This window comes from Apis florea, unplaced genomic scaffold, assembly GCF_048593485.1.
Source record: "Apis florea isolate Af1SG1 unplaced genomic scaffold, ASM4859348v1 contig_3756_pilon, whole genome shotgun sequence".
Classification (NCBI taxonomy): Eukaryota; Metazoa; Arthropoda; class Insecta; order Hymenoptera; family Apidae; genus Apis; species Apis florea.
Genome location: NW_028256838.1, coordinates 1314578 through 1337044, shown reverse-complemented (window position 1 = coordinate 1337044; position 22467 = coordinate 1314578). Strand labels below are relative to the sequence as shown.

The window sequence follows — 22467 nt, the reverse complement described above, 5'->3', positions numbered from 1 at the left end:
ATAATAATATGTAAATAGTAATCATTAAATATTTATTAAATATTTTAAAAAATGATTATTTTGTAAAACGATTTGCACAATTAATTTTTTTTATAAAAATATAGATTTTTTTTTAAACAAGATAAAAATATAATTATGTTCAATTTTCATTATTTGGATATATATGATTATCAATAAGAAATAATATATGTTTAGAATTTTTTCATAAATTATCTTGTATAAAAATTTCACAAAGATCGATGATTGAATAACGCTTAACGAAAAAATATATAAATATTTTCATATGAAAGATATAATTATATTAAAGTATTTCAAAATGAAAAAGAATTAAAAAGATATCATTTAAATCTCATTTTTTTAATTAAAAAATAATCGTGTTCCATTACATTTTATTTCATATATCATTAAGTACAAAATTATTAGATAAAACAATAATTTTTGGTTTCACAAAATTATTTCGGATTTAATATTTTAATAACTAGCAATAATTAATAATCATCATTAAAATTAAAAAATATTTATATGATTTTTAAGAATATTAAATTTTCTTTTTAAAGATATATAATCACAACCAATTGCATTAAATTGCATTTAACCAAGTTCTTCATTACTAATCAGACTTTATAAATATTATTTTAATGTTCATTTCTTTTTAATTTTTTTTCCTTTTTTTTCCCATTTCAATAACAATAATAATAATAATAATAATAATAGCAATAAAATATAATTTCTTTACATAATACAATTGCACATACTATTTTTATTATATTTTTTAAAACGATCGTTGTCTTAAACATTGAAATATTAAATACATATGTATACTATTACATTAAATGTTATACATCACAATCACACAATCACCATTAACATACTTACAACCAAAATAATAATTATTACAACTTTTTCTAAACAAAAGAATTTTATTAAAATTTGAATTAAATAAATATTCTTTTTGTAATCTATTATTGGTCACTTTACATATATTTTTAAAAATATATTATAAAATTGATTTATTCTTTGATTCTTCTTTCTTAAATTACCTCAATATTAAAAATTGTATATATACAGGATGTCCCAGGAAAACTAATAATTTAATCAATATATTTAATATGTCATTCTGTATGAAAAAAGTTACATTCATTTTGACTTTGAATTGATTTAATAATAATAGTAAAAAAATAAAATTGTAATTAGAATAAGACAATATTTTACTATTTTTCATGTATTTTATGACTTTTTATATTTATATTCAACAAAATGTTTAAAGTAATGGTTTTCCTTCCAAAAAGTTATATTATAATTTAATATAATATTATAATAAATATTATTATTATACATTTTAATTTTAACTTTATTATATAATTATAATAATATAAATGTTATTAGTACTTTTGAGAAATTTCCCTTTCATTGTATTTGATTGTATTTTAATTGTATTTGATTACACATAATACATTAGACAATATACAACAAAAAGTTATAAAAATATTTTGCAAACGACTTACCTTGTATATATTAAGAAGAATAATTCCAACATGATGAAATACTATCATATTATAATTGTCATAATTTTTTTAAAAATCCATTAATAGAAATGGATAAAGCAAAGGCATCTGTTATGACCATCTGGATCACTGGATTTAAATTCCTTAGGTTTTTTTCTCTGTTATATGAAATTAAATCTCGTACTTTCCTGGGACACTCTGTAGAGATAAAAAAAAGACACTCGGGATGAAAGAAAAGTAAGAGAAATAATCAATCACTTGTCTTATGGTTTTGAGTCAATATTTACTTTCATGTATAATTAAATTCAAATTCCTTTTTTCGAGTGCCTTTTTTCTATCTATACTTAATATATACACAAAAGAAACAAAAAAGAGAAAAGATATTGTTTATTGACTGTCCTCTGTATTAAGTTTTTCATTACCTATTTCCTCCTTCAAGACAGCTTCGTTGAGACAAACGTTATTTAAACTAATTGCACTATTGGAAAAAATTGCTGTAGCTAAATTTGGATTTTTTATATCGGTACTTGTTGAAGAATATTTCAAAGAAGTCACTTCATTGTCAGGCTCCGTGGAATGTGATGAAATGAAATCACATGCCTTACCAAGAATTATCAAACTATTTAAAATCTTGAATGCCACTAATATTAGATATGCCAGAAGCAACAAAATTATATTGGCTGGTTTGGCAGACGGCGTGATAGTCGTGCAAAGTACTCTTCCCATTGCGACACCTAGCGGAAGAGGAATAAAACCCATCCTGCGGGCTACAAGGTCCGAAGCATCAGAAAAGGCGGTCTCATTACGAGTTTGCGCCATATCATACGCTAAACTTATTGTATAATCCCTGTATACTGTTGAACGTAGTTCGTTGAAACGAGTTATAAAGGCGTGCTTCACCTAAAAAAAAAGTAAGTAAATTGATAAAAATCAATAATATCGGAAGAAATATTCAATTAAAAAAAAATCAAAATCAATATTAGTCATTAATAATTGAACGAAAATTATTGTTTTTAATGATATAATATAATTGATCTCAAAAATATTTTGGCATATGTTCTATTATAAAATGAAATAATAAATATGTATAATATTATTTCGAAAAAAATAATAATTATCTGAATCGAAAGAAATATATTGTTATTTTTATTTCTTTATCTGAAATATTTAAATATTCGCTTGTAAAATAAGAAATTCGAAAACAAATGGCAGGTCGTATAAGCGAGAAGTCATAAATCTTTACATCTGTTCACAATCGAGTATAATTAAGTGAGATGATATATTATTTTATTCTTTTCTAAAAAATAATATTGTTGTTCGATCGATTACTTTATAATTTGCCACTATAATCCTCATTTCTTTTCAAAAAAAAAAAAACTGAAGATACCTGATCCATAAAATGCAATAATTCGATGTGTCTCTTTTAGATATTTGGATTTCTGTAGTTGAAAATACAGATAATGCCAGTCATTATATTGCTAATTTAATTATTAGAAAAATAAAAAATGATAGCAAAACTTTAATGAGGAAAGTCGCTTAATAACAATAGTGTCCCAATAATAGATGAATGTTTATTAAGAAAGGATATTCAATGCACTTTTTAATAATTAAGGAGATTGCACTTATTTTTTACAAAATATGCACTTTTTGCAGAACATTGGTCATTCATTAGCCTTCTGTTGAATATTACTTTGCATTTCTGAAATACAATTTAAGAGATTACATTTGAAGATGTTTCTTTTACAAAATATGCATTTTTCCTGGAAATCGATTGACATTAACTATTAATCTCTTGCTAGAATTTAATAACACTTCGACAATTCAAGAGAATGCATTTAGTTATAATCTTCTTGTAAAGTATGCATTTTTCCAGAAGAAAGGCGATCATCATCATTCATCAACTTTCCTTTAGATATATCTTGGTGTAACTTATAGTAATAAGAGATTGCATTTGAAGATATTTTTTTTATCTCATGAAATTTGAACTTTTGTTATCGAGTATACATTCATCATGGATTTTATCATGGATTTCACCATGGAAAGTTTTTATCGCATAATATATACTCTTGATATACTTGTCATCTCTATTTTAAATAAACATAACAGTTGGCAATAACAATTTTTGATTGATCGTTTTTAATGACGTTTTCCTTTTATTTGTTCTATTTATTTTTTCTTCTTTTTAAATTCGATGTTTTAATCTTACATTACATTTTATTTGAACAATATCATTTGCGCTTTAATTTTAAATCCTGTTATATTATCAAGAATATAAATATTATTACCAATACCTTAAATATGCTCCCAGAGAACGAATCTAACAATATGATTATAGTCACAAAAAAAAATATAAATATACATATAACATAATATTATACTATACATATAGTGTACATATAAAATACATATTATAATTATTATTGTTAATAACTTTTTAAGAAACAATGAGCGACAATTAAAATTTTTTGAAGGAAGATAATCTTAACAACATAAATCAAGGTTATTAGAAGTGAATTCTCTAAACCCCATTTACCAAAATTGTTATGTACACAAATCAGATACATAATAAGAAATAGAAATCTGTGAATCATGTTGAAATCATTGTAGTTTTTGAACTTTTATTGATTTAAGAAAAGTATAGAGAACTATTTTATCATTTGTAAAAAAATATATATCATTCTCTCGATCAATTTATTTAGCTGTGATATTACAAAATTGATTTAAGAAAATTTTATCATTTATAATGCATTTTGAAAATCTTATGAAAGAAAGAAAACTTATAGATAAATTAGCATTATTAAGATTCGCGATAAATATTTTTATAGTAAATTGTGATCTTATGATGCCACAAATATAAATACAATTGATGAACATTTGATCATCATAGAAGAATCAAGTATAACATATTAGGCAGTTGGCTGATTTCTGGAAACAATCTAAACGATCAATACAGTCTATCATTTTTATTGATATAAGTTTGGTGAAGAGACTATTACAAAAGAAAATTTTTCTTATCACATCAAAAAAAAAAAACTAACGAAATCATTTATCAATATATGATCAAGACAATAGATTTCTGAATTCTTTTTACTTATATCGAATTTCAATATTTTTGGATCAGAAATTCATCATTAAAATTCAAAAATTATAATATTTTATAATACTATTAAAAATAACAGATATTGTAGACAAGATAATTTGTAAATATTCTTAGAGAAAATGTATAAGATATTGGTCATTATCATTGTTTATGAATACAAAAATATCCTTCATGGAAAAATTATATAAAAAAAAGAAGAAAAATACTTTTAAAAAAGTTAGAAATTGAATTATATTCAGCAAATGGAAAAATATTTGAAAATAAAAAAATTGCATTGTATAAATATATTACGACATAAAAGCAATTGAAACAACGAAGGAGGACAAAGTTTTCTAACAAAAGATGAAAACTTTCTTTCCAATTTTTTCAAAAAATAATCTAAATGTTATATCTATATAAAAAATGATAATAAATATACTATAACATTTAATATTGTTTTCAATATATATGTAAATTGTGTACAATAAATGTATCAATATTATATAGAAATTGTGAAAACGATTGAAAAAGATATATATTTTATTTATTATTACAAACGATATATATTTTCTACTAATTATAAAAAAATATTTTTGCAATAAAATTAATGATTTTATAAATTAATATATATGTTGTTTATTTTTTTTCAGATCCAATTCACATACAAAGAAATTTTATATTGGATCATATGATACAACTTCGACAACTTCTCTGAAGCTGAATTTTATTTTAAACCAAGTGAATTTTTTGCAAATATATGTATAAATACTGATATAGACTAGAGTGAATTTATGACATCCTGTATACAAAAATTTGATTTTAATCAGTTTCTTTGTTTTCTTTAGAAAACTTGCCTACATCCATTATATATATTGTATTGCCAGACCATATCTCAAGATATAGATTTCTGATGCCAATCCTTATATTTACGATATTTGCTAATTATAAATGTCATCTTTGATTTGAAAGATTTTTCCATGTGTTGCTTCATATATATATGATTGATTCTTTGAAGTCATCTTTTTCCAAGAATCATTATATCCTGAATATACTTAAAGATATGGATTTGTCACATCTTTGAAAAAATTTCACTTTGAAGACGAAAAAGTTTTCCTTTTACGAATGGTAAAATAACATGTAAATCGAGATCAAGGACTTTAAAAATAATTATAATGGAATTCAGAATTATTCAATTCAAAATATCAGTTGAAATTCAAATTTTATTATCATATATTGAATTAATACTATATTTTCATTCTTGCATTTTCAGTATCGTTCTTGAAGCACACAATGAATTAGCAACAATTTAAGAACAACCATAAAGTGAATTAGATATATCTTAAATTAGCATCAAAATCAAATTTCCAATCAGAATCATTTCTTATGTTAATTCGATATATGGTGAAACATCACAATCACTTGAATCAATATCATAAAATAATCAGAAATCTATAACTAATCAGTATTCTTTCTTATCATCAATGATTTTTATATGCAAATGAAGCAATATACTTGAAGCAATATTCAATAGCACAGTGAATCATCATCGCAACGTTAATGAGAAATCATTAGAAATCTGTGATCAATTAGGCTTAAATCTTAACATTAATGATTCTTCTTTTAGACAGATGGCGCCGATGCAGTATCCAAAAATACAATGAACCATTACTATGATCTCAATAAGAAATCATCAGAAATCTATGATCAGAATTAAATCTTTAATGGATGATCCTTTTCTTAAACAAGTGGCACCGATTCAAAGGTATAATGAACTATCAATGTGATCTTAATATAAGAAACACCATATGAGAGTTCAGAATCAAAATTTTAAGCAGATGGCACCAAATACAATATCCAAAGATACAATGATTTTAAGTACAATATTCTTTAACAAAAATTGAAAGAAATTTTAAAAATCAATTAGAAATTACTATTTTCCAAAGCTAACAATTCATATGAAAACAGAAATATAGCAAAAAAAAAAAAAACTGAATTTTTCTTAAGTCACTATTATGATATAAATTTTAAAAAAGAAAGTTTTTACAAAAAGTTGAAGACAAAGACAAAATTAAAATATTCTCGTCTAAATATTTTTTAATGTTGAAAATACAATCTAAATTTATACATGTCTATTACATTGCGTTTTCCACCAATAAGTAATTATACTAAAATTTTTGGCAAAACAGATTCTCATTAATCATCATACAATTAACATTGTTCAACTTCAATATTATTTTGAATATAATAATAAATATAGTATTCTATTACGCTAAATATCACTCGTTATAATTTTCTCTATTCATATCCTTCTCTTTAATAATAATGTTTAATAATAATTAATAATAAAATTTTTTTAATAATAAATTTCTTTTTCTCATATAAGAATATGAAAATGCAATATTGCATAAGCAATCTAATATAAAAATAAATCAAATACTTGTATTATTTATTTTATGAAATTAGTTAATAATATAAGCCATTTTCTCATCTTAATAATGAATTTCGAATGAATTTTGATTATTAACGAAATAAAACAAGAATTTATACATTATAATGGATTGATAGAAGGAAATCTATGAAAATATTGAATTATGACAGCATATGAAATAAAATGGCTGACTGTGACATAAAAGAACAAAAAACCAATATAATTTCTCATATGATTCATTTAGTAGTTTACACACAAAATAGTAGTTTATATTGTCATCATTTATATTGCTCCATATCTAATTTTTCGATTTTAATATTTAAAAAAAATTTTTTCTATGAATTCCTAAAAATTTTAATATATAATAAATTATATAATATATATCTTTAGAAGAAAAAAATATAAAGTTAAAAACATACATGTACGATAATATAATATTTGAAAAATTATTTTTAATAATCATCATTATCTTTTGTTAAGTATATATAATCTCTAATAAAATTTTGAAAATTATTTGATTCTTAATTTTTTATAAAAATAATAAAAATATTAAAAATAAAATATATTTTGTATATATTTTGTGTTATAGCAATTTATTTAAAAAATACAAAAGTTTTTATCAAATATTGAATATTGAATACAAAAATGAAACAAATGGCAGGAAAATTCTTAATAGTTTACAAAAATTGAATAGAATGAAAGAAGAAAACTTAGACAAAAAAAATGGAAAGAAATAAACAACAGAAACCTATGGTAAGAAAATACAGATAATCTAACAAAAATCTGTTCTATTTAAAAAAAAAAAAGTTCACACAAGCAAGACAATTATAAAGAAAAATATACAAATTGAAGATATCGCTTTATTAATGACATTTGATTCAGATCATATGTAAACTCAAAAATAAAAGATGAAATGATTAACTGACATTAAAAATGAGAGATGGGAGATGGAAAGAAAATTATAAACTGAGCATTTCAGAAAAAGTAATTTACACTACGAAAAGAAATATAGAAAATGATTAGATTGGCCAGAAAATAGAAAAATGAGAACAGATAATAATACTCTCAAATTCCAAAAAATATCAAATTATCTAGCACAGAGACATTAATAAAAATTGGAACAAGAATACAAATAGAAGAATAACAATCGGAGAACTTGATAAATGAAAGAAAACTTATTATTATTAATTAAAAACATTAAAAATAAATGTAATCTGAATTCTAGCTTATATGAACGTAAAGCAAACAAAAGAGAGAGTAAAATAGTGAAAAATGTAAATTATAAAATTCTGAAATTAAAAAATTATAATTTAGCAGGATCAAAATATAGAAAAAACCTAGAATTTATTGAAATATAAATGCGGAATAAAAAATATTAAGCATTATATAAGAATATAAAGAAATATAAAGAGAGAAATATATATAAAGAATATAAAGAAAAACTGAAAAAAATTAAAATAAAAATAGAAGATGAATAAAGGTTCATCAGAAGGAACGATTCAAATGCTGCAAGAATCTTTCTTTCTAATAAATACTAAAATATTAAAAAGAACATATATATATACACTTAAGAATGTTTTAAAGAATGAGATATTATTATCTATCAGTAAAGGAAATGATAATGAAAATTTATAAAGCTATATCGAATATCAATATCGAAATAGTACGTGTTCAAACAAATATAATTTGACATATAGAAGCTTATATAGCTGTAAAAGGAGATTATATTGAATTATATTTATTATAATAAAAACGGGTCTTTTTAAAGATATAAATATTTTTAAAGAAATAATTCAAGATTCTCTTCTGGAATTATTAAATTATAAGTGATCAACTGATCAAGATTGATGTTACTGCAATTAAATAAACGATATATATATTGATCCGATGATATGTGTGTTCTTTCAGTAATGTTTTATTTATAGTTTATTTAATGTTACGTGTAAAAAATTAGTCCATTAGAGGAAAATATTCAGAAAACAATGACCCGATGGTATATTTTAAAGCTTGAGTTGAATTTTTGTTGAGTGGTTAATTTTATCTTATTTATTGATGAATTGTTTTTTAAATTAATGAATTATAATGCATGATTTATTTTTTTTATTTTAAATATCTAATATTAATTGTTCATTTGTTAAATTTTATCATAACTTTACCATAATAACAATTAATTAATTTATTCATTGATGTAATTCGATATGATTTTTTTATCGATAAAATAAATATTATATTCAACACATTTTTTTCGAGATATGTAATTTGAACTTGTTCGTGCTCGGTGCGTACACATAGCCAAAATATTGCTTAAAATTATCTTACTTTACGAAAAAATCCCAATATTTTTGAAGTATCCTATATCCTATAATTAAACTCAAAAGTTTTATAATAAGAATAGTATAATATTTACTCTGGATACATAAAAAATTTAATTCATTTTATGTCTAGAAAGCTAAAAGAAATCTTCAAATTTGCGAGATATTTTAGATGTATTAAAAAATACAAAATTTTCTATCAAATAATCATTACTTATGCTGATGGGAATAATGGATTTGTAACAAGCAGATTGAATACGCAGCACGTAGTATGCAGCAAATAGTAATTAGTAATGGATATCGTTGTTAACTTTGTTAAAAAATAGACATTAAAAAACCTACGAATTATCAAACAAAATCACTGATCATGGACAATTCTTATTATTATTATTTTATCAGAATATATTATAAATCGATCTATAAGGCTTAACTGATGATTCTTAAAATGATTTCAAGCAAATTTGCAAAAATTTTTGTTAATGAGTTATTAATGAAGAATATTGGCCAATCACAGCTGTTCCGTCATATTGAGTACTGGATTTATATTGCCAATGAAACGTCGAGATATAACAAATAGTTAAAAACAACATTTGTTTTGCCATAGATATACAATAAAATTCATTTCAAAAAAAACCAAAACGAATATTTTATAATATATATCTTAAGGAAGATATTATCTCAAAAATTGTATTAAATCAAAGTTATCAATTGATTTCTAAAACATTCTACATATATTAATAAAGATTAATATATTCATAGTTTTAAAGAATAGTTTTAAAGAATAGATTTAACTTGCAAAAATTTACAAAAATTTTTGTTAATGAGTTATTAATGAAGAATATTGGCCAATCACAGCTGTCCCATCATATTGAATATTGGGTTTATACTGCCAATGAAAGTCGAGATATAACAAATAGTTAAAAACAACTATCAAAGTTATCAATCGATTTCTAAAACATTCTACATTAATTCATTATTAACATTAACATCTACATTAATCTTCTATATTAATAAAGATTAATATATTCGTGGAATAATTTTAGAGAATAAATTTAACTTCAAAATAAATACCAAAGTTATACAAAAAAACAAATAATTAATACAACAACACAAAATACAACAAAATACGACAATTTACTTACCCAATCTACGAGGACTTCCGCCAAGAGCAACATTATGCAATCTGGCAATAGCACTGCAAGTCGTTCCGCTTTCCATGCGTACTCTTTCATTGTTTGCAGATTCACAGCAAGAAGAAGCATCATCAAATGAAAACGTTCTCTCACGTCTGCACAAGATAATTGAAATAGATTCTTCTTGTCAAATTTCTTAAAAACGGAACCTTTTAATTCTACGAACTGAAATAAAAAATTTAGAACATTATTGTTACGTTGTTTTTTTGTAATCTCTTCCTGAGTTGCTTGAAAGCTTTAAAATCTTTATTATATAATTATTTATTTTTATGTATAAATAAAGTTCTATTCTTCTTGAATTATTTTGATTCGTTTGTATTTCGATTCGATTGTATAGCGATCTATAATTAAATGACAAACATATTATATAATATAAATTTCGCAAAATAATTATAAAATAAAATATTTATGAAAATAGTTGTAATCTATTATTAATTATTGCTTTCCTATATATTACCAATATATAATAAAATTATATCAATAAGAATTTTTTTTTTTAATTTTAGATTAAAATAATCCTTAAAATCATATTAATTTAAATTAATCAAAGATTAATTAAAAAAAAATTCTATTGGAGATCGTTAATTTTTTTTTTCTATTATCATAGATTTTAATTAATTAGAATGATATTACAATTCTTTTTTATTATGAATTATTTATTATATTTGTTATATTAGATTCCAATTTTTCACTTTTTTTCTATTATTTTTTATTAAACTAAAAAATAGTCAAAATATTTATTTTATTAAAAAGAACAGTTTGTAACATTATCTTTTTATTTAAAATATATGTGTTTTAAATATTTAGTAAATTAAAATATATTTGATTATTAAATTTAATTTGCAGAGTGATTTTAAAAACAAATTTATTATTATTATAAATTTATATATGAATACTCCAATTTCAATTAAATGTTCTAATAAATTCAGAAATGGTATTTTGCTATTATACGTATCATACACATCTAATACAATAATTATTTAAATTTTATAAAAAAATATTTTATCTTTCGATTTGATTCATATAATATCAAAATAGAAAAAAAAATAAAATTACAACAAAATGATATCTTTTCATACTAATATAATATAAGATATTAAATGGTTATTTATTAGAATAATAATTATAAATAGTTATTCATAAAAAAAATTATTATAAATATTATTAATATTATTCTAATAAATAATAAATCGATAATTTTAGCATTATATTAATATTTATGTTAGAATTATTTAACCATACATATGTTTGTATATGTTCTATAATGTTTGACTAGCAAAATAAAAGAAATCTATAGTTTCAATAATATTTTTTATTCAAGAAATATTATATATATTTTTCTCTTTTTAATACTTTTATTCTTTTTAAAAACACTTTGCAAAGTATATAATCTATTATTAAATTAATAGTATAAGAAAAACTTACATTATTAGACATCATTATAGTAAGTAGCGCCTTGTTGCTGCTATTAATGGCAACATTCAAAGTCGTTGCTTGGAAAAGCACCAATATACTGTGTAATACTATGAAAATTATAGCATCGGAAAATATAGCGTTAATTTTTTTTTAATGTAAAATACAACTTAAAATGAAAAATAACAATTCCAAAGATTAGAAAAAATTTAATATTGTCTTATTTAAATGTTCGTATGATATATGAATATATTTGCTTTTTTATAAACGAAGCATGAATAATTGCTTTATTTCAATACATCATATATTAGATAATGAAACAAAATAATATATCTGTATACAAAATGAAATAAAAATATATTTTTGTATAAACTAAAATATATAATAAATATAACTGAAGTACATAACCTATAATTCACAGTCCATAATATTTATTGTATATAATTCAAACATTCTCGCATAACTGACTAATGAACGAAAAACATAAAGTTACACATACATAACATATATTAAAGTCGTAAATTACTATTACATATACATATATCAAAGTCGAATATTTAAAAACATGCTTCACAGATCAAAAAATGCAATTCATTCAATGGCATCTTTACACTTTTTTTTTTTATTTAATTTTTCAATATGAAATAAGAAAAAAAAAGAAAAGAATAATACAATAAACTTTTTCAAAATTATTACTATTATTATAAAAAAATCAAACATAATCGAATATGATTATTGTTTTAAAAAATTGATGTATATGAAAGTAATATATGAAAATTGAGAAACTTTACAATATATTTATCGATCATTTAAAATATTAAATTAATCCAAAAATTCTATCGTTTTCATTTTTTTAAAGAAAATAAATCAATTATTGATTGAAAATAAGTAACTGGAAATATTTATTGCATATTTCAAAAAGAAACATTTGAATGAATCTGTAAAATTTATTTATTATATTATATATTCATTATATCTACGAGGAAACTAATTTTAAACTTAAACCAATCAATTACTATATGAAAAATTCGAAAAAGATATTGATTGCTTCCAATCAACGGTTACTTTAATAGATGATGAGGACAAAATTGTTTATTTACATTTGATGACTGTGTATGATATATACTGATTTATAATGAAATTAATTATAAATATGAAACTGATGCCTTGACAGAAACAACCGAACATTATCGACAAAGATCGATTCCGCGAAATCGCAATAGTGTCATATCAAAAAAACAACATGTTTTATCAATCTTCATTATAGCAACAAACTTTAAGATTTAGAACATTAATTATTGTTTTGCAATCTATCAAGATTAATTAAATTAAATTCTTTTTCACACATTCTTTCCTTTGTACATATTATTACTTTCAATATTTTCTATCGCCTATTAATGTAATTAACTATTAAGTTTTTTTGGCGACATATTTAATTGTAGATTATTTTACAGAATCTATAACCTTGTTAAATTATTTAAAAAAAAATTATAGTATAAAAAAAATTTGTTAAAAAATATTCAAAGGTTTCTATTAATTACATAATTCAAAAATTTGCGTCAATCAATAGATGTTTATAAAATACAACAAGATTTCTTGAAAAAAAAACATTTTTAAAGATTATTTTCAACATCGTTTAGATATGAAATTTTAAAACTAAATTTGTAAAAAATATAGTTTACAGATTTTGGAAAGGCAATATCATCGTCGAAGATAAAAATCCGAAAGGATTAAGCAAGATCAGAATGTTGTAATCGTAGCAATTAGAGAAAATTCTTCAGCCATCGAGAAAATTTTGCAAAATGAAAAAAGAATGAAGAAATTCTAAATATAAATGATGAATTTATTATTGTAATTAATATAATTTACTGTACAATAATATGCAAAAATCCATCCAACTATTCAAATGACTGTTATCTTTGTTTAATTAATATGATTGAATATAACAAAAAATATAAGAAGAAAATTACAATGACCAAATATGTTATACGATCTAGAATACAAAAGATGCATATCATCTTTAAGTAATGCAAATGATGATTAAACATAACAGAAAGTACATCTGAATAAAATAAAAAGTAAACAAGTTCAGGGAAATTTATTTATTTATTGAGAAAGAATCAAATGATTCAAAATTTTTTATCTGACTTAGAATAAAGTATAAATTCTAACTTTTTAATTATAACAATAAAATTTATTGAACAATTTATTATTGAACAAAATACGAGAATTTCATATTTTCGTATTTTAAATGAAGAGAAAAAATTACAAGAATATTTTTTAACAAAGAATTATCCTAAAACGTAATCTCTTTATAGAAAAATTTAGAATTCAATTCAATTTCAAAATTAGTTTATATATGCATATTTAAAAGTAATTCTTCGAGATTACATAAAATATTTTCTTTTTATGAAAGAAAAAACAGTATATTATAAAATTAAAATATAGTTAGCAAATAATTATTTCATCAGAAGATAAAATATATATTGAATATATTTATATTTATATTTTCAAGTTTATATAAAATTAGATCTTATGTTTTTTCATCCTAAAGTTAAAAATTAGAATCATATTTATATTTTCACCATTATCTCCAATTTAATTAAAAATAGATTTATCAATTATCGTATAGTCAATATTGGTCAGCTTTAGTACTATTTTATAAATATAATACAAAAATCTTTATATTTATAAATTTCTAATATTTATCACCAAAAAATTCTTATTGTATGATTCACTTTTTGTTATTATGAATTTTCAATAAAAACTAAATTTCTGCTTATAAATTTATTTATTTAAGTTCCGATTTAAAATTAAAAATCTATTATTCTTTTTTTTGTTAATTATTTCGTAAATTCTTATTAAAAAAAAAATTAATTGTGTATTTGTCTAATTTAACATTTCCTTTTAGAAATAAATTATTGATGAATATAGAGATTTCATTGTATTTTGTAATTTTAAATATTACTTGTTATAATTTCCTTTACTTATATTCCTTCATACATTGAGATATAAGAATATATATATATCAATATTAAATTATGTTATCATGCGACAAAAAGGACAATTACATAATAATAACATAAAAAATATGATGTTGCAGTTTATCATAATTTCATTGAGTAAATCATGATATAGTAGCCTAGAAAATAGTATGTATTATATGGATAATATTCAATTTTTCAATTTTAATATTGTGAAATGTTATAAAATTTTTACTTAAGCAAAAAGAAATATTTTGAATTATATTAAATATATAATAATTGTTTTATTACTAAAATATGTTATTTTATTACTAAAACAATTATTATATATTATAAAAATTATTGTTTTAAGATTCTTTATACGTCAATACACTTTATATTGGATTAGAAATAAAATCACGAAATTCAAAATAGGAACATATTCATAATTAAAATAGCAGATAATATATTCCAATGTTTGTTATATTAAGAAAAACATAAGAAATAGATTAACATTATGTTTTTTAGTATATAGTAAATATAAAACGACAATAAGCTCACAATCTATATAAGAATAGATATTCTAATTGAAAATAATTGGATAAATTGGATGAATTCATATACATCATGGCAAAAGTGGTCGGCCGTATGATATTATTAGAACGCCATCTATTGACTAAAGTGATATTAGCAAGCAATGGACATTGCAAAAATCTCTAGTCTAACCTTACTTTATCAGTTTAGAAGATTATATAGAAAATAATGCAATAAATATTTCCAGTGTTATAATTTCTACAGTGTTTTCATTAATATATTTCTATTAACTAAATGATTTAGAAAATAAAAAATTTATGACAATAATTAAATTAAAATATATTCTAAAAATGTACTTAAAGCAAACAAACAAAAATAATAATATTTTGCTATGTATTATTTGATATATACAATCTAAAAAATAATCTATTAGTAAATTCCTTACGAATTGAAAAAATTTAATGGCTAATTAGAATTTGTAAAATTCGGTTTATTTAAATTTTATTTATTCATTGGTTTTACTTTCATGAGAAAGATTAAAAAACAATGAAAAATCATTTGCAACTATTCAATATTAATATTAATTATTTGCATAAATAATTATTTCTTTTTTGTATAAATATTTCTATTTAAATTATTATATTATATATTAACATTATTATATGAAATTTTGTATTTATAGAACTTGTTTACCAAATTTTATGACATTTATAACTTTTTAAAATATATTCTTGAAAGAAATAACTGTTCTAAGTAGAAATCATTCAATCCTGAATAAAATTCATTTTTATCGATTCTTTATCTCCCTTAAAATATTTCAATTTATATTTCAGTGTTCAAACATGCAAACTTTAATAACTGATTTTACAATTTCATTACATAGCTTCCATCAACAATATACTAAAACAATTCTTTCATGACAAACAAAATTTGCAAAAATTCGTGAAAATTAAATTAAAACACTGAATATAATAAGCATTGGATAAGTAATAAACAAATCATCCTACATATTATTATACTTTTATTATTATAAAATAATAAAATCAAAATTTAATTCTGATGTGGCTAAACCAAAATTTGAGTTTCTTTTTTTAATAGAATTAAAAATAATAATAAATTAATGAAAATAAATATTGATGAATGAACTGAAGATATTTATTTCATAGAAAATTTGAATTTATATAGTATATAAAAAAAAATATTCAAAATACCAATATTCATTATAATATTTATTATTTAATAAATATATATAATATTTAATATAAAAAATAATAAATATTATAATATAAATTGAAATAAATTCTTTGTTTGAAATTAGATAAATAAATATTGAAATAAATTTTCTATTTAAATTGTTGAATTTATAAAGATTTAAATTAACATATATATCCGCAATTTATGAGAATTTTACAGTAAATGAAAGAAGAATCCCTTAGTGTTAGAGATTACTGTGCATTTATCATTACTGTGAATTTATCCAATATTTACCATTGTTCAATTATTCAGCTTGATGATATCAATATCTAACGAAGAAAATATATAATATTCTTAAAATATTCTTAAATCATTTGGACATTCGATTTTCGACTCAATAAATAAAAAAAATTAATTGCCAAATGTTGAAACAATACTTGTTTATACTTTATACAGAAATAAGATAAAAACGAACAAATGCTCGTTTGGCCTAAATCTTAAGAGACTTTTCCAAATATAATTCGAAATAAAAGTACAGAATTATCTTCTGTATCCAATATTTAGAAAGGATACAAACATAAGCAACAGCAAACAATAGATGAGGTAGAGTGCCCAAATGCTGAGATGTTTGTGTTTGTGTTTTTGATCTAGGCTCCGTAGCTGTCCATAGAAGGGCATCTATCGTATCTTGGCCAAAAGCGCTGAACAATCTATCACCGACTTCCAGCATATTATAAAATATATACAATTTTATTACTGATTGACTTTTCACCAAATGGTACATCATAGAGGTGTCAACCTTCCATGTAGCTGCCCAACAGCTGATCACCACAATTCCCTTTAAAAGATCGCAAATCTCTGCTGGTTTTAGATGCCGTTCTCCAACTCTTAAATTACTCCTTTCCTTTCTAGATCATAAATATATTTTATACATAATAAAATATAATGTAGTAAAAATTTAATTAGATATGAACGAATGTTTGATAACGTTGATATGATAGTTTTCAATTCTCTTTTATGATTCATCATTTGTACAAATATCTTTTATTTGAGAACATTTTTTATTAAAAAATCATTAAGCTTAGATTAAGCTGTGAATCATGAATATTGAATTGTCTTATTTTATAAGATAAGTTATATAATTTAACAATTAAATTATATAATATTCTTTAAATGATACATAATGAATATTTTTACAACAATTTTCTTGTTCTTTTTATTTGGTATAAAATGATTAAACAACATATAAGAAAACAGATATAGTTCATCTGCAAATATAATATAAATAATATTATAATGCATATAATTATATTGAAGAAAATATTTTTAATTTTTCATTGAATTGATTTTATAATCTTATTATAAATATTTTGTCCGATATTACAAAATATAGTTTTTTTAGTTTATATACAGAAAATAGTATAGAAAGTCACAATGTATTAATGTATGCCTATAATCACAATGGTTCAGATAAAATTCTTCTGATAAAAAATTTTTTGAATAAAAGTTATTCGATTAAATAAAAAATTTTATTATTAAAAATTTATAAAAAATAATTTTCAATAAAAATATATGGCAATTGTATTTTAATGTAGCTTAATCAATACAAATTCGGTAAAAAAAATAATTAAAATATAAAATAAAACATTTTGCTTCATCTTATCGTCTTCAAAATTTATTCATCTAAAACTTGAGATCATCTTTTATGCATTGTAAAATTGTTATTAGGCTGATTGCTAAATTCCGTTATTGTTTCAATCGATATTTTTATATACTAACTTTAACATATATGTATATAATTGTGTTATTTATATCATATACATAATGTCTAAGTTCAATTAAGATATTAAATTATTTCTTATTTCTAACAATTTTTTTTTTATGTTTCTTCATTAAAGTTTTGAAATTATTGAAAGCTATCTCCATTTTTGATGAATCTTTTCTAAAATTTTTATTAAATCGATTATTATCTTTTTTTTTTTTTCAAGATTTTCTCGCCTTACGCACTTATTGCATATTATATATTACATGTATCAGAACAATTTCAAAAATGTTCAATATCATTTAGCAGATAATCGCAATTTCAGTAATCCAAAGGTTCTTTTCTATTTTTATCGCTTATTATTAATACAATGATTCATAAAACGTCTTATCGTATAATAATTCACAGTAATATATATTTAACACACTTTCATTAAAAGTCTTAGATTTCAGAATCAATGTGTTGATTTTTTAATAAAAGATCCATTTCATTTCGTTATTTTCCAACTATTCGACGAAAAATTTTTTGTTTTAAATTCTTATTTCACTCATAATTCTCGCAGATGAGTATAAAAATTGAATCATATTCTAATATATATTATTTTTCTCTTCTATAATTTACTTTGAGCCTTAAGTGAATACATTTTATCAAATATACATAATATCTTTTTAAATTCGATACAGCATTATTATTGGACTTATTTATAAAATCCATTGTTTCATATTCAGTCTTCTAGATTTATTATATAATTTTTATTCATTTCAAACATATCAGTTTAAATGACCATATAAGGTAATAGATGTTCTACATTTTTAATTTGGATTTTATATACTAAGATATTTTTGAAGATGCTGTTATTAATTCATTAGCTTTTTTTACAGATTTCTTCTGAATTTCAATTTTTTTAAATTATTAAAATCCATTTTGAAGAAGATTCATTTGTTATTGTCTTCATCTTCAACTCAGATAATCTTTTCCTTGTGAAGAATCCAATCTCCATTTTTTCTGCTGTAAAGATACATTTTTCATTAACGATTTAAGAGTTCATTTGATCATCTAAGAGCTTCGTGATCAAATCAAAATATAGGATTTTAATATATATATATATATATATATGTGCCAATATGTCAGCATACATCAAATTTTATGAAAAGCAGTTAATCTAATCTTGTAATATATACAATCTAATATGTATACACAATTTAATAACCAGATTGATTTATTAGGTTACATAATTTTCAATCAGTCTACATAATTAGATAGAAATTTATTCTAATTATGTAATTCAGACTTGAAGTTTTTTTCCCATAATAAAATAATAAATATATATACAATATTAATAATTATAGATCTTCTATTTAATTTTGCTCAATGATTTTTTATTAAAAAATACAAAAAGCTGATAGATCTAACATAGAAAAATACATTTTCCTTTGTTTCTTTTTTTTCTTCTTTCTCTTGTTTTTGCATAAAGAAAATTTTATTTTTGTCTTCTTTTTCTTAGAAATAGAATTTGTATTTTTTTTTTTTCACAAAACTTTTTCTTCTTTTACAATTTTTATTCTCTTCTGTATCTGTTTAATCTTTATTTTTCAATTCCAAATTCTTTTCAGGATATTTATTATTCTATAGAAAATATAATTTATAGGATTTTTGTCTAGTTTTGACTTTATAATATTTGTCTCATATTTTGAATCCTTTACAATAATGTATGCATCTCAGAAAAACTTTACTTATATTATTATCTTCGATGATGTTAAATCGATTCTCACGATTTGTCAGATTTCAGTTATAAATTATATGACTTGAGATATTTCTTTATTATGATTTCTTTATCAAATCATAATTTCTTTCTTTTCTTGAATCCATTATCGAATGTCTTCATTATAAGTAATTAATTTCATATAATTATGTCATCATATCATCTCCATAGGTTTTGTCTACTTTTAAAACTTATCCTTGCAACAACAATTTCACAATTATTGTAAAACAAAAATTTTAAAAATCCTCTTCTTACTTTAAACAATCGACATTTTTTAGTGCCTTATATTTTATCTTAATTATAAAGATTAAATTTTTTCATCTTATTCTTTGTATTTTCTCTTTTTCTACGTTTCTAAGTTTCATTAATAACTTTTTTAAATAAATTTTTCTTCAGAAGAATTTTATCACATATCTGCTATCAATGGATGAAATAATTCTGAATTTTATTTTTATTTAATCAATAATTAAGCATTTCTTCCTATGACTTCTTATGACTTTCTCGTTAAATCTTATAAAGAATATATAAATAATCGAATATTTATGAGTATATATATATATAATATATAATATATGTATACAAATATACGATTCCAATCTATAATGGATTTAATGTCACTTTTAATAAGTATACATAATTTTTTTGTTATAAAAATTTACATATCCATCATTAAACAATAGATTTCGAGCTTAGATTGTGAACAGCGATTTTTTTTTAAACGATAGTTATCATTATTTCCATGCAATCCATCTTTAAATAAATTTTCTTGAATTCATAGAATTTGCTATGCAAATAACTAAATGAATATTTTTTCCGTATCTTTTTACTAATTAAATATTCACTCGTTTTTGCTGTTTGAATTCTTAGTATCTATATTTGCGTTTAAAGTTGTCTTATCCACAAATTGTCTTATAAATTTCCTCTCTAATAATAAGATTTATGTTTTTTATTTTTAAAGATACTTTACTTTAAAATAGTATTTTCAAATTTATTTTAGATCATGCCAACGTTTCAAAGCTTTTTATAATTTAATTAATCTTCATAGTTAAAATATTATTATTATTTAGTACTTTTTTTTTTGATCATATATATTAAAATATTTACCTTTGAAATAAAGTTAAATAGTTTTATAATATTTTGTAGGAATATATAATTAAATCTTTATTTTTTCTAACAAAGATAACAAAGATAATAAAAAAAAATATAATTACAATATATATATATATAATATATATAATTTTCATATATATTTTTTCTTATATATTTCAAAATTATAAATAAAATATTATATCTAATGAGAAGAATGTAATGTAACTTTAGTATTTTTCATTGCCCCCCAAAATATTTAATTTACTTTCCTATGAAGTAAGTATCTCATGTTAAAAAACATTGTTTTAAAGAAATCTTATTTCATATGATTATTGATGATAACTTCCTAAATTTTAATAAATTTGTTTTGTTTACACATTGTTAAATAAAAATTAAACAAAATTTTTTATATATTATATTTTGAATGAATATTAAATAAAAAAATCAGAAATAGAGATAGCTTCTATACTATTTTATTAAAAAATGTTTTACTAATGAAAATTATACAAAAATAAAATGAATTTCTAAATATAATATTTCTAAATAAATTGATGGAAGATAATTATATAGAAATTTTATACTATTATTGATGGAAAAATAGATTATAAATAACACTATTATATTATGAACTAATCAATAAAAATTTCAATTACTGATTTTAATTTTATATCATGGATAATTGATTTATCTCAGGAGAGAAAAGAATTTTGCAATCAATCTAAGATTTTATTTAACTTATTTTAAAAATTTTTAAATTATTTTAAAATTAATTTATTCTTTTATAAACAATTAAAGAGCAATGAAAAAAAATCACGTGAAGAAAATATTAAATGATAGAATTATAAGATTTCTTCTATTATATACTATATTTACATTTATATTGTATACTATATTTACATATGATTGCCTTGACCAAAGATAAAATCATCTCAGTAACGTCACATATGCAAACTAAGTTTTTATTATCAAAATAATGTATAAATATTTATAAGAATACAATTTAATCATTGTTAAGTCTGAAATATATATTTTATTTTATTATCCGTTGATTTTTAAATTATCTCTATATAATTTTAAAAAATAATTTTAATATTAATTTCAATGTCTATCCATATTTTGTAAATTATAATTTCAAAAAAAATTAATTGAAATATTGATAACATTCAATCTATAATTATTTCTTTATAACTCATAATTTATAATTTAAAAAAAAAAATAAAAATAATACACATG

At 20.8% G+C, this 22467-nt stretch overlaps 1 protein-coding gene and 1 long non-coding RNA gene across 10 annotated transcripts in view; one reads left to right on the top strand and one right to left on the bottom strand.

The window, feature by feature from the left end:
- Nucleotides 1–22467, bottom strand: part of LOC100871513 (protein TAPT1 homolog) — a 36876-nt gene that overhangs the window by 580 nt on the left and 13829 nt on the right. For 3 of the 9 annotated variants that reach the window (XM_086914916.1, XM_031919178.2, XM_086914915.1), the window contains 5 exons: nt 17195–17529; nt 11943–12040; nt 10467–10682; nt 1928–2405; nt 12–1703 (listed from right to left, as the gene is read on the bottom strand). In XM_086914916.1, coding sequence (XP_086771042.1) covers nt 1564–1703; nt 1928–2405; nt 10467–10682; nt 11943–12040; nt 17195–17529 — 1267 coding nt within the window. In that variant the 3' untranslated portion in view covers nt 12–1563. Of the gene's footprint in view, nt 1–11; nt 2406–10466; nt 10683–11942; nt 12041–17194; nt 17530–22467 lie in introns of those variants that run through there. The other 6 variants (XM_086914918.1, XM_086914920.1, XR_015294346.1 and 3 more) reach the window with 5 other exon arrangements.
- Nucleotides 2295–8900, top strand: LOC147656493 (uncharacterized). The gene is made up of 4 exons (XR_015294348.1): nt 2295–2416; nt 5235–5322; nt 6209–6346; nt 7602–8900. It is a non-coding gene; the product is annotated as an uncharacterized LOC147656493 (long non-coding RNA).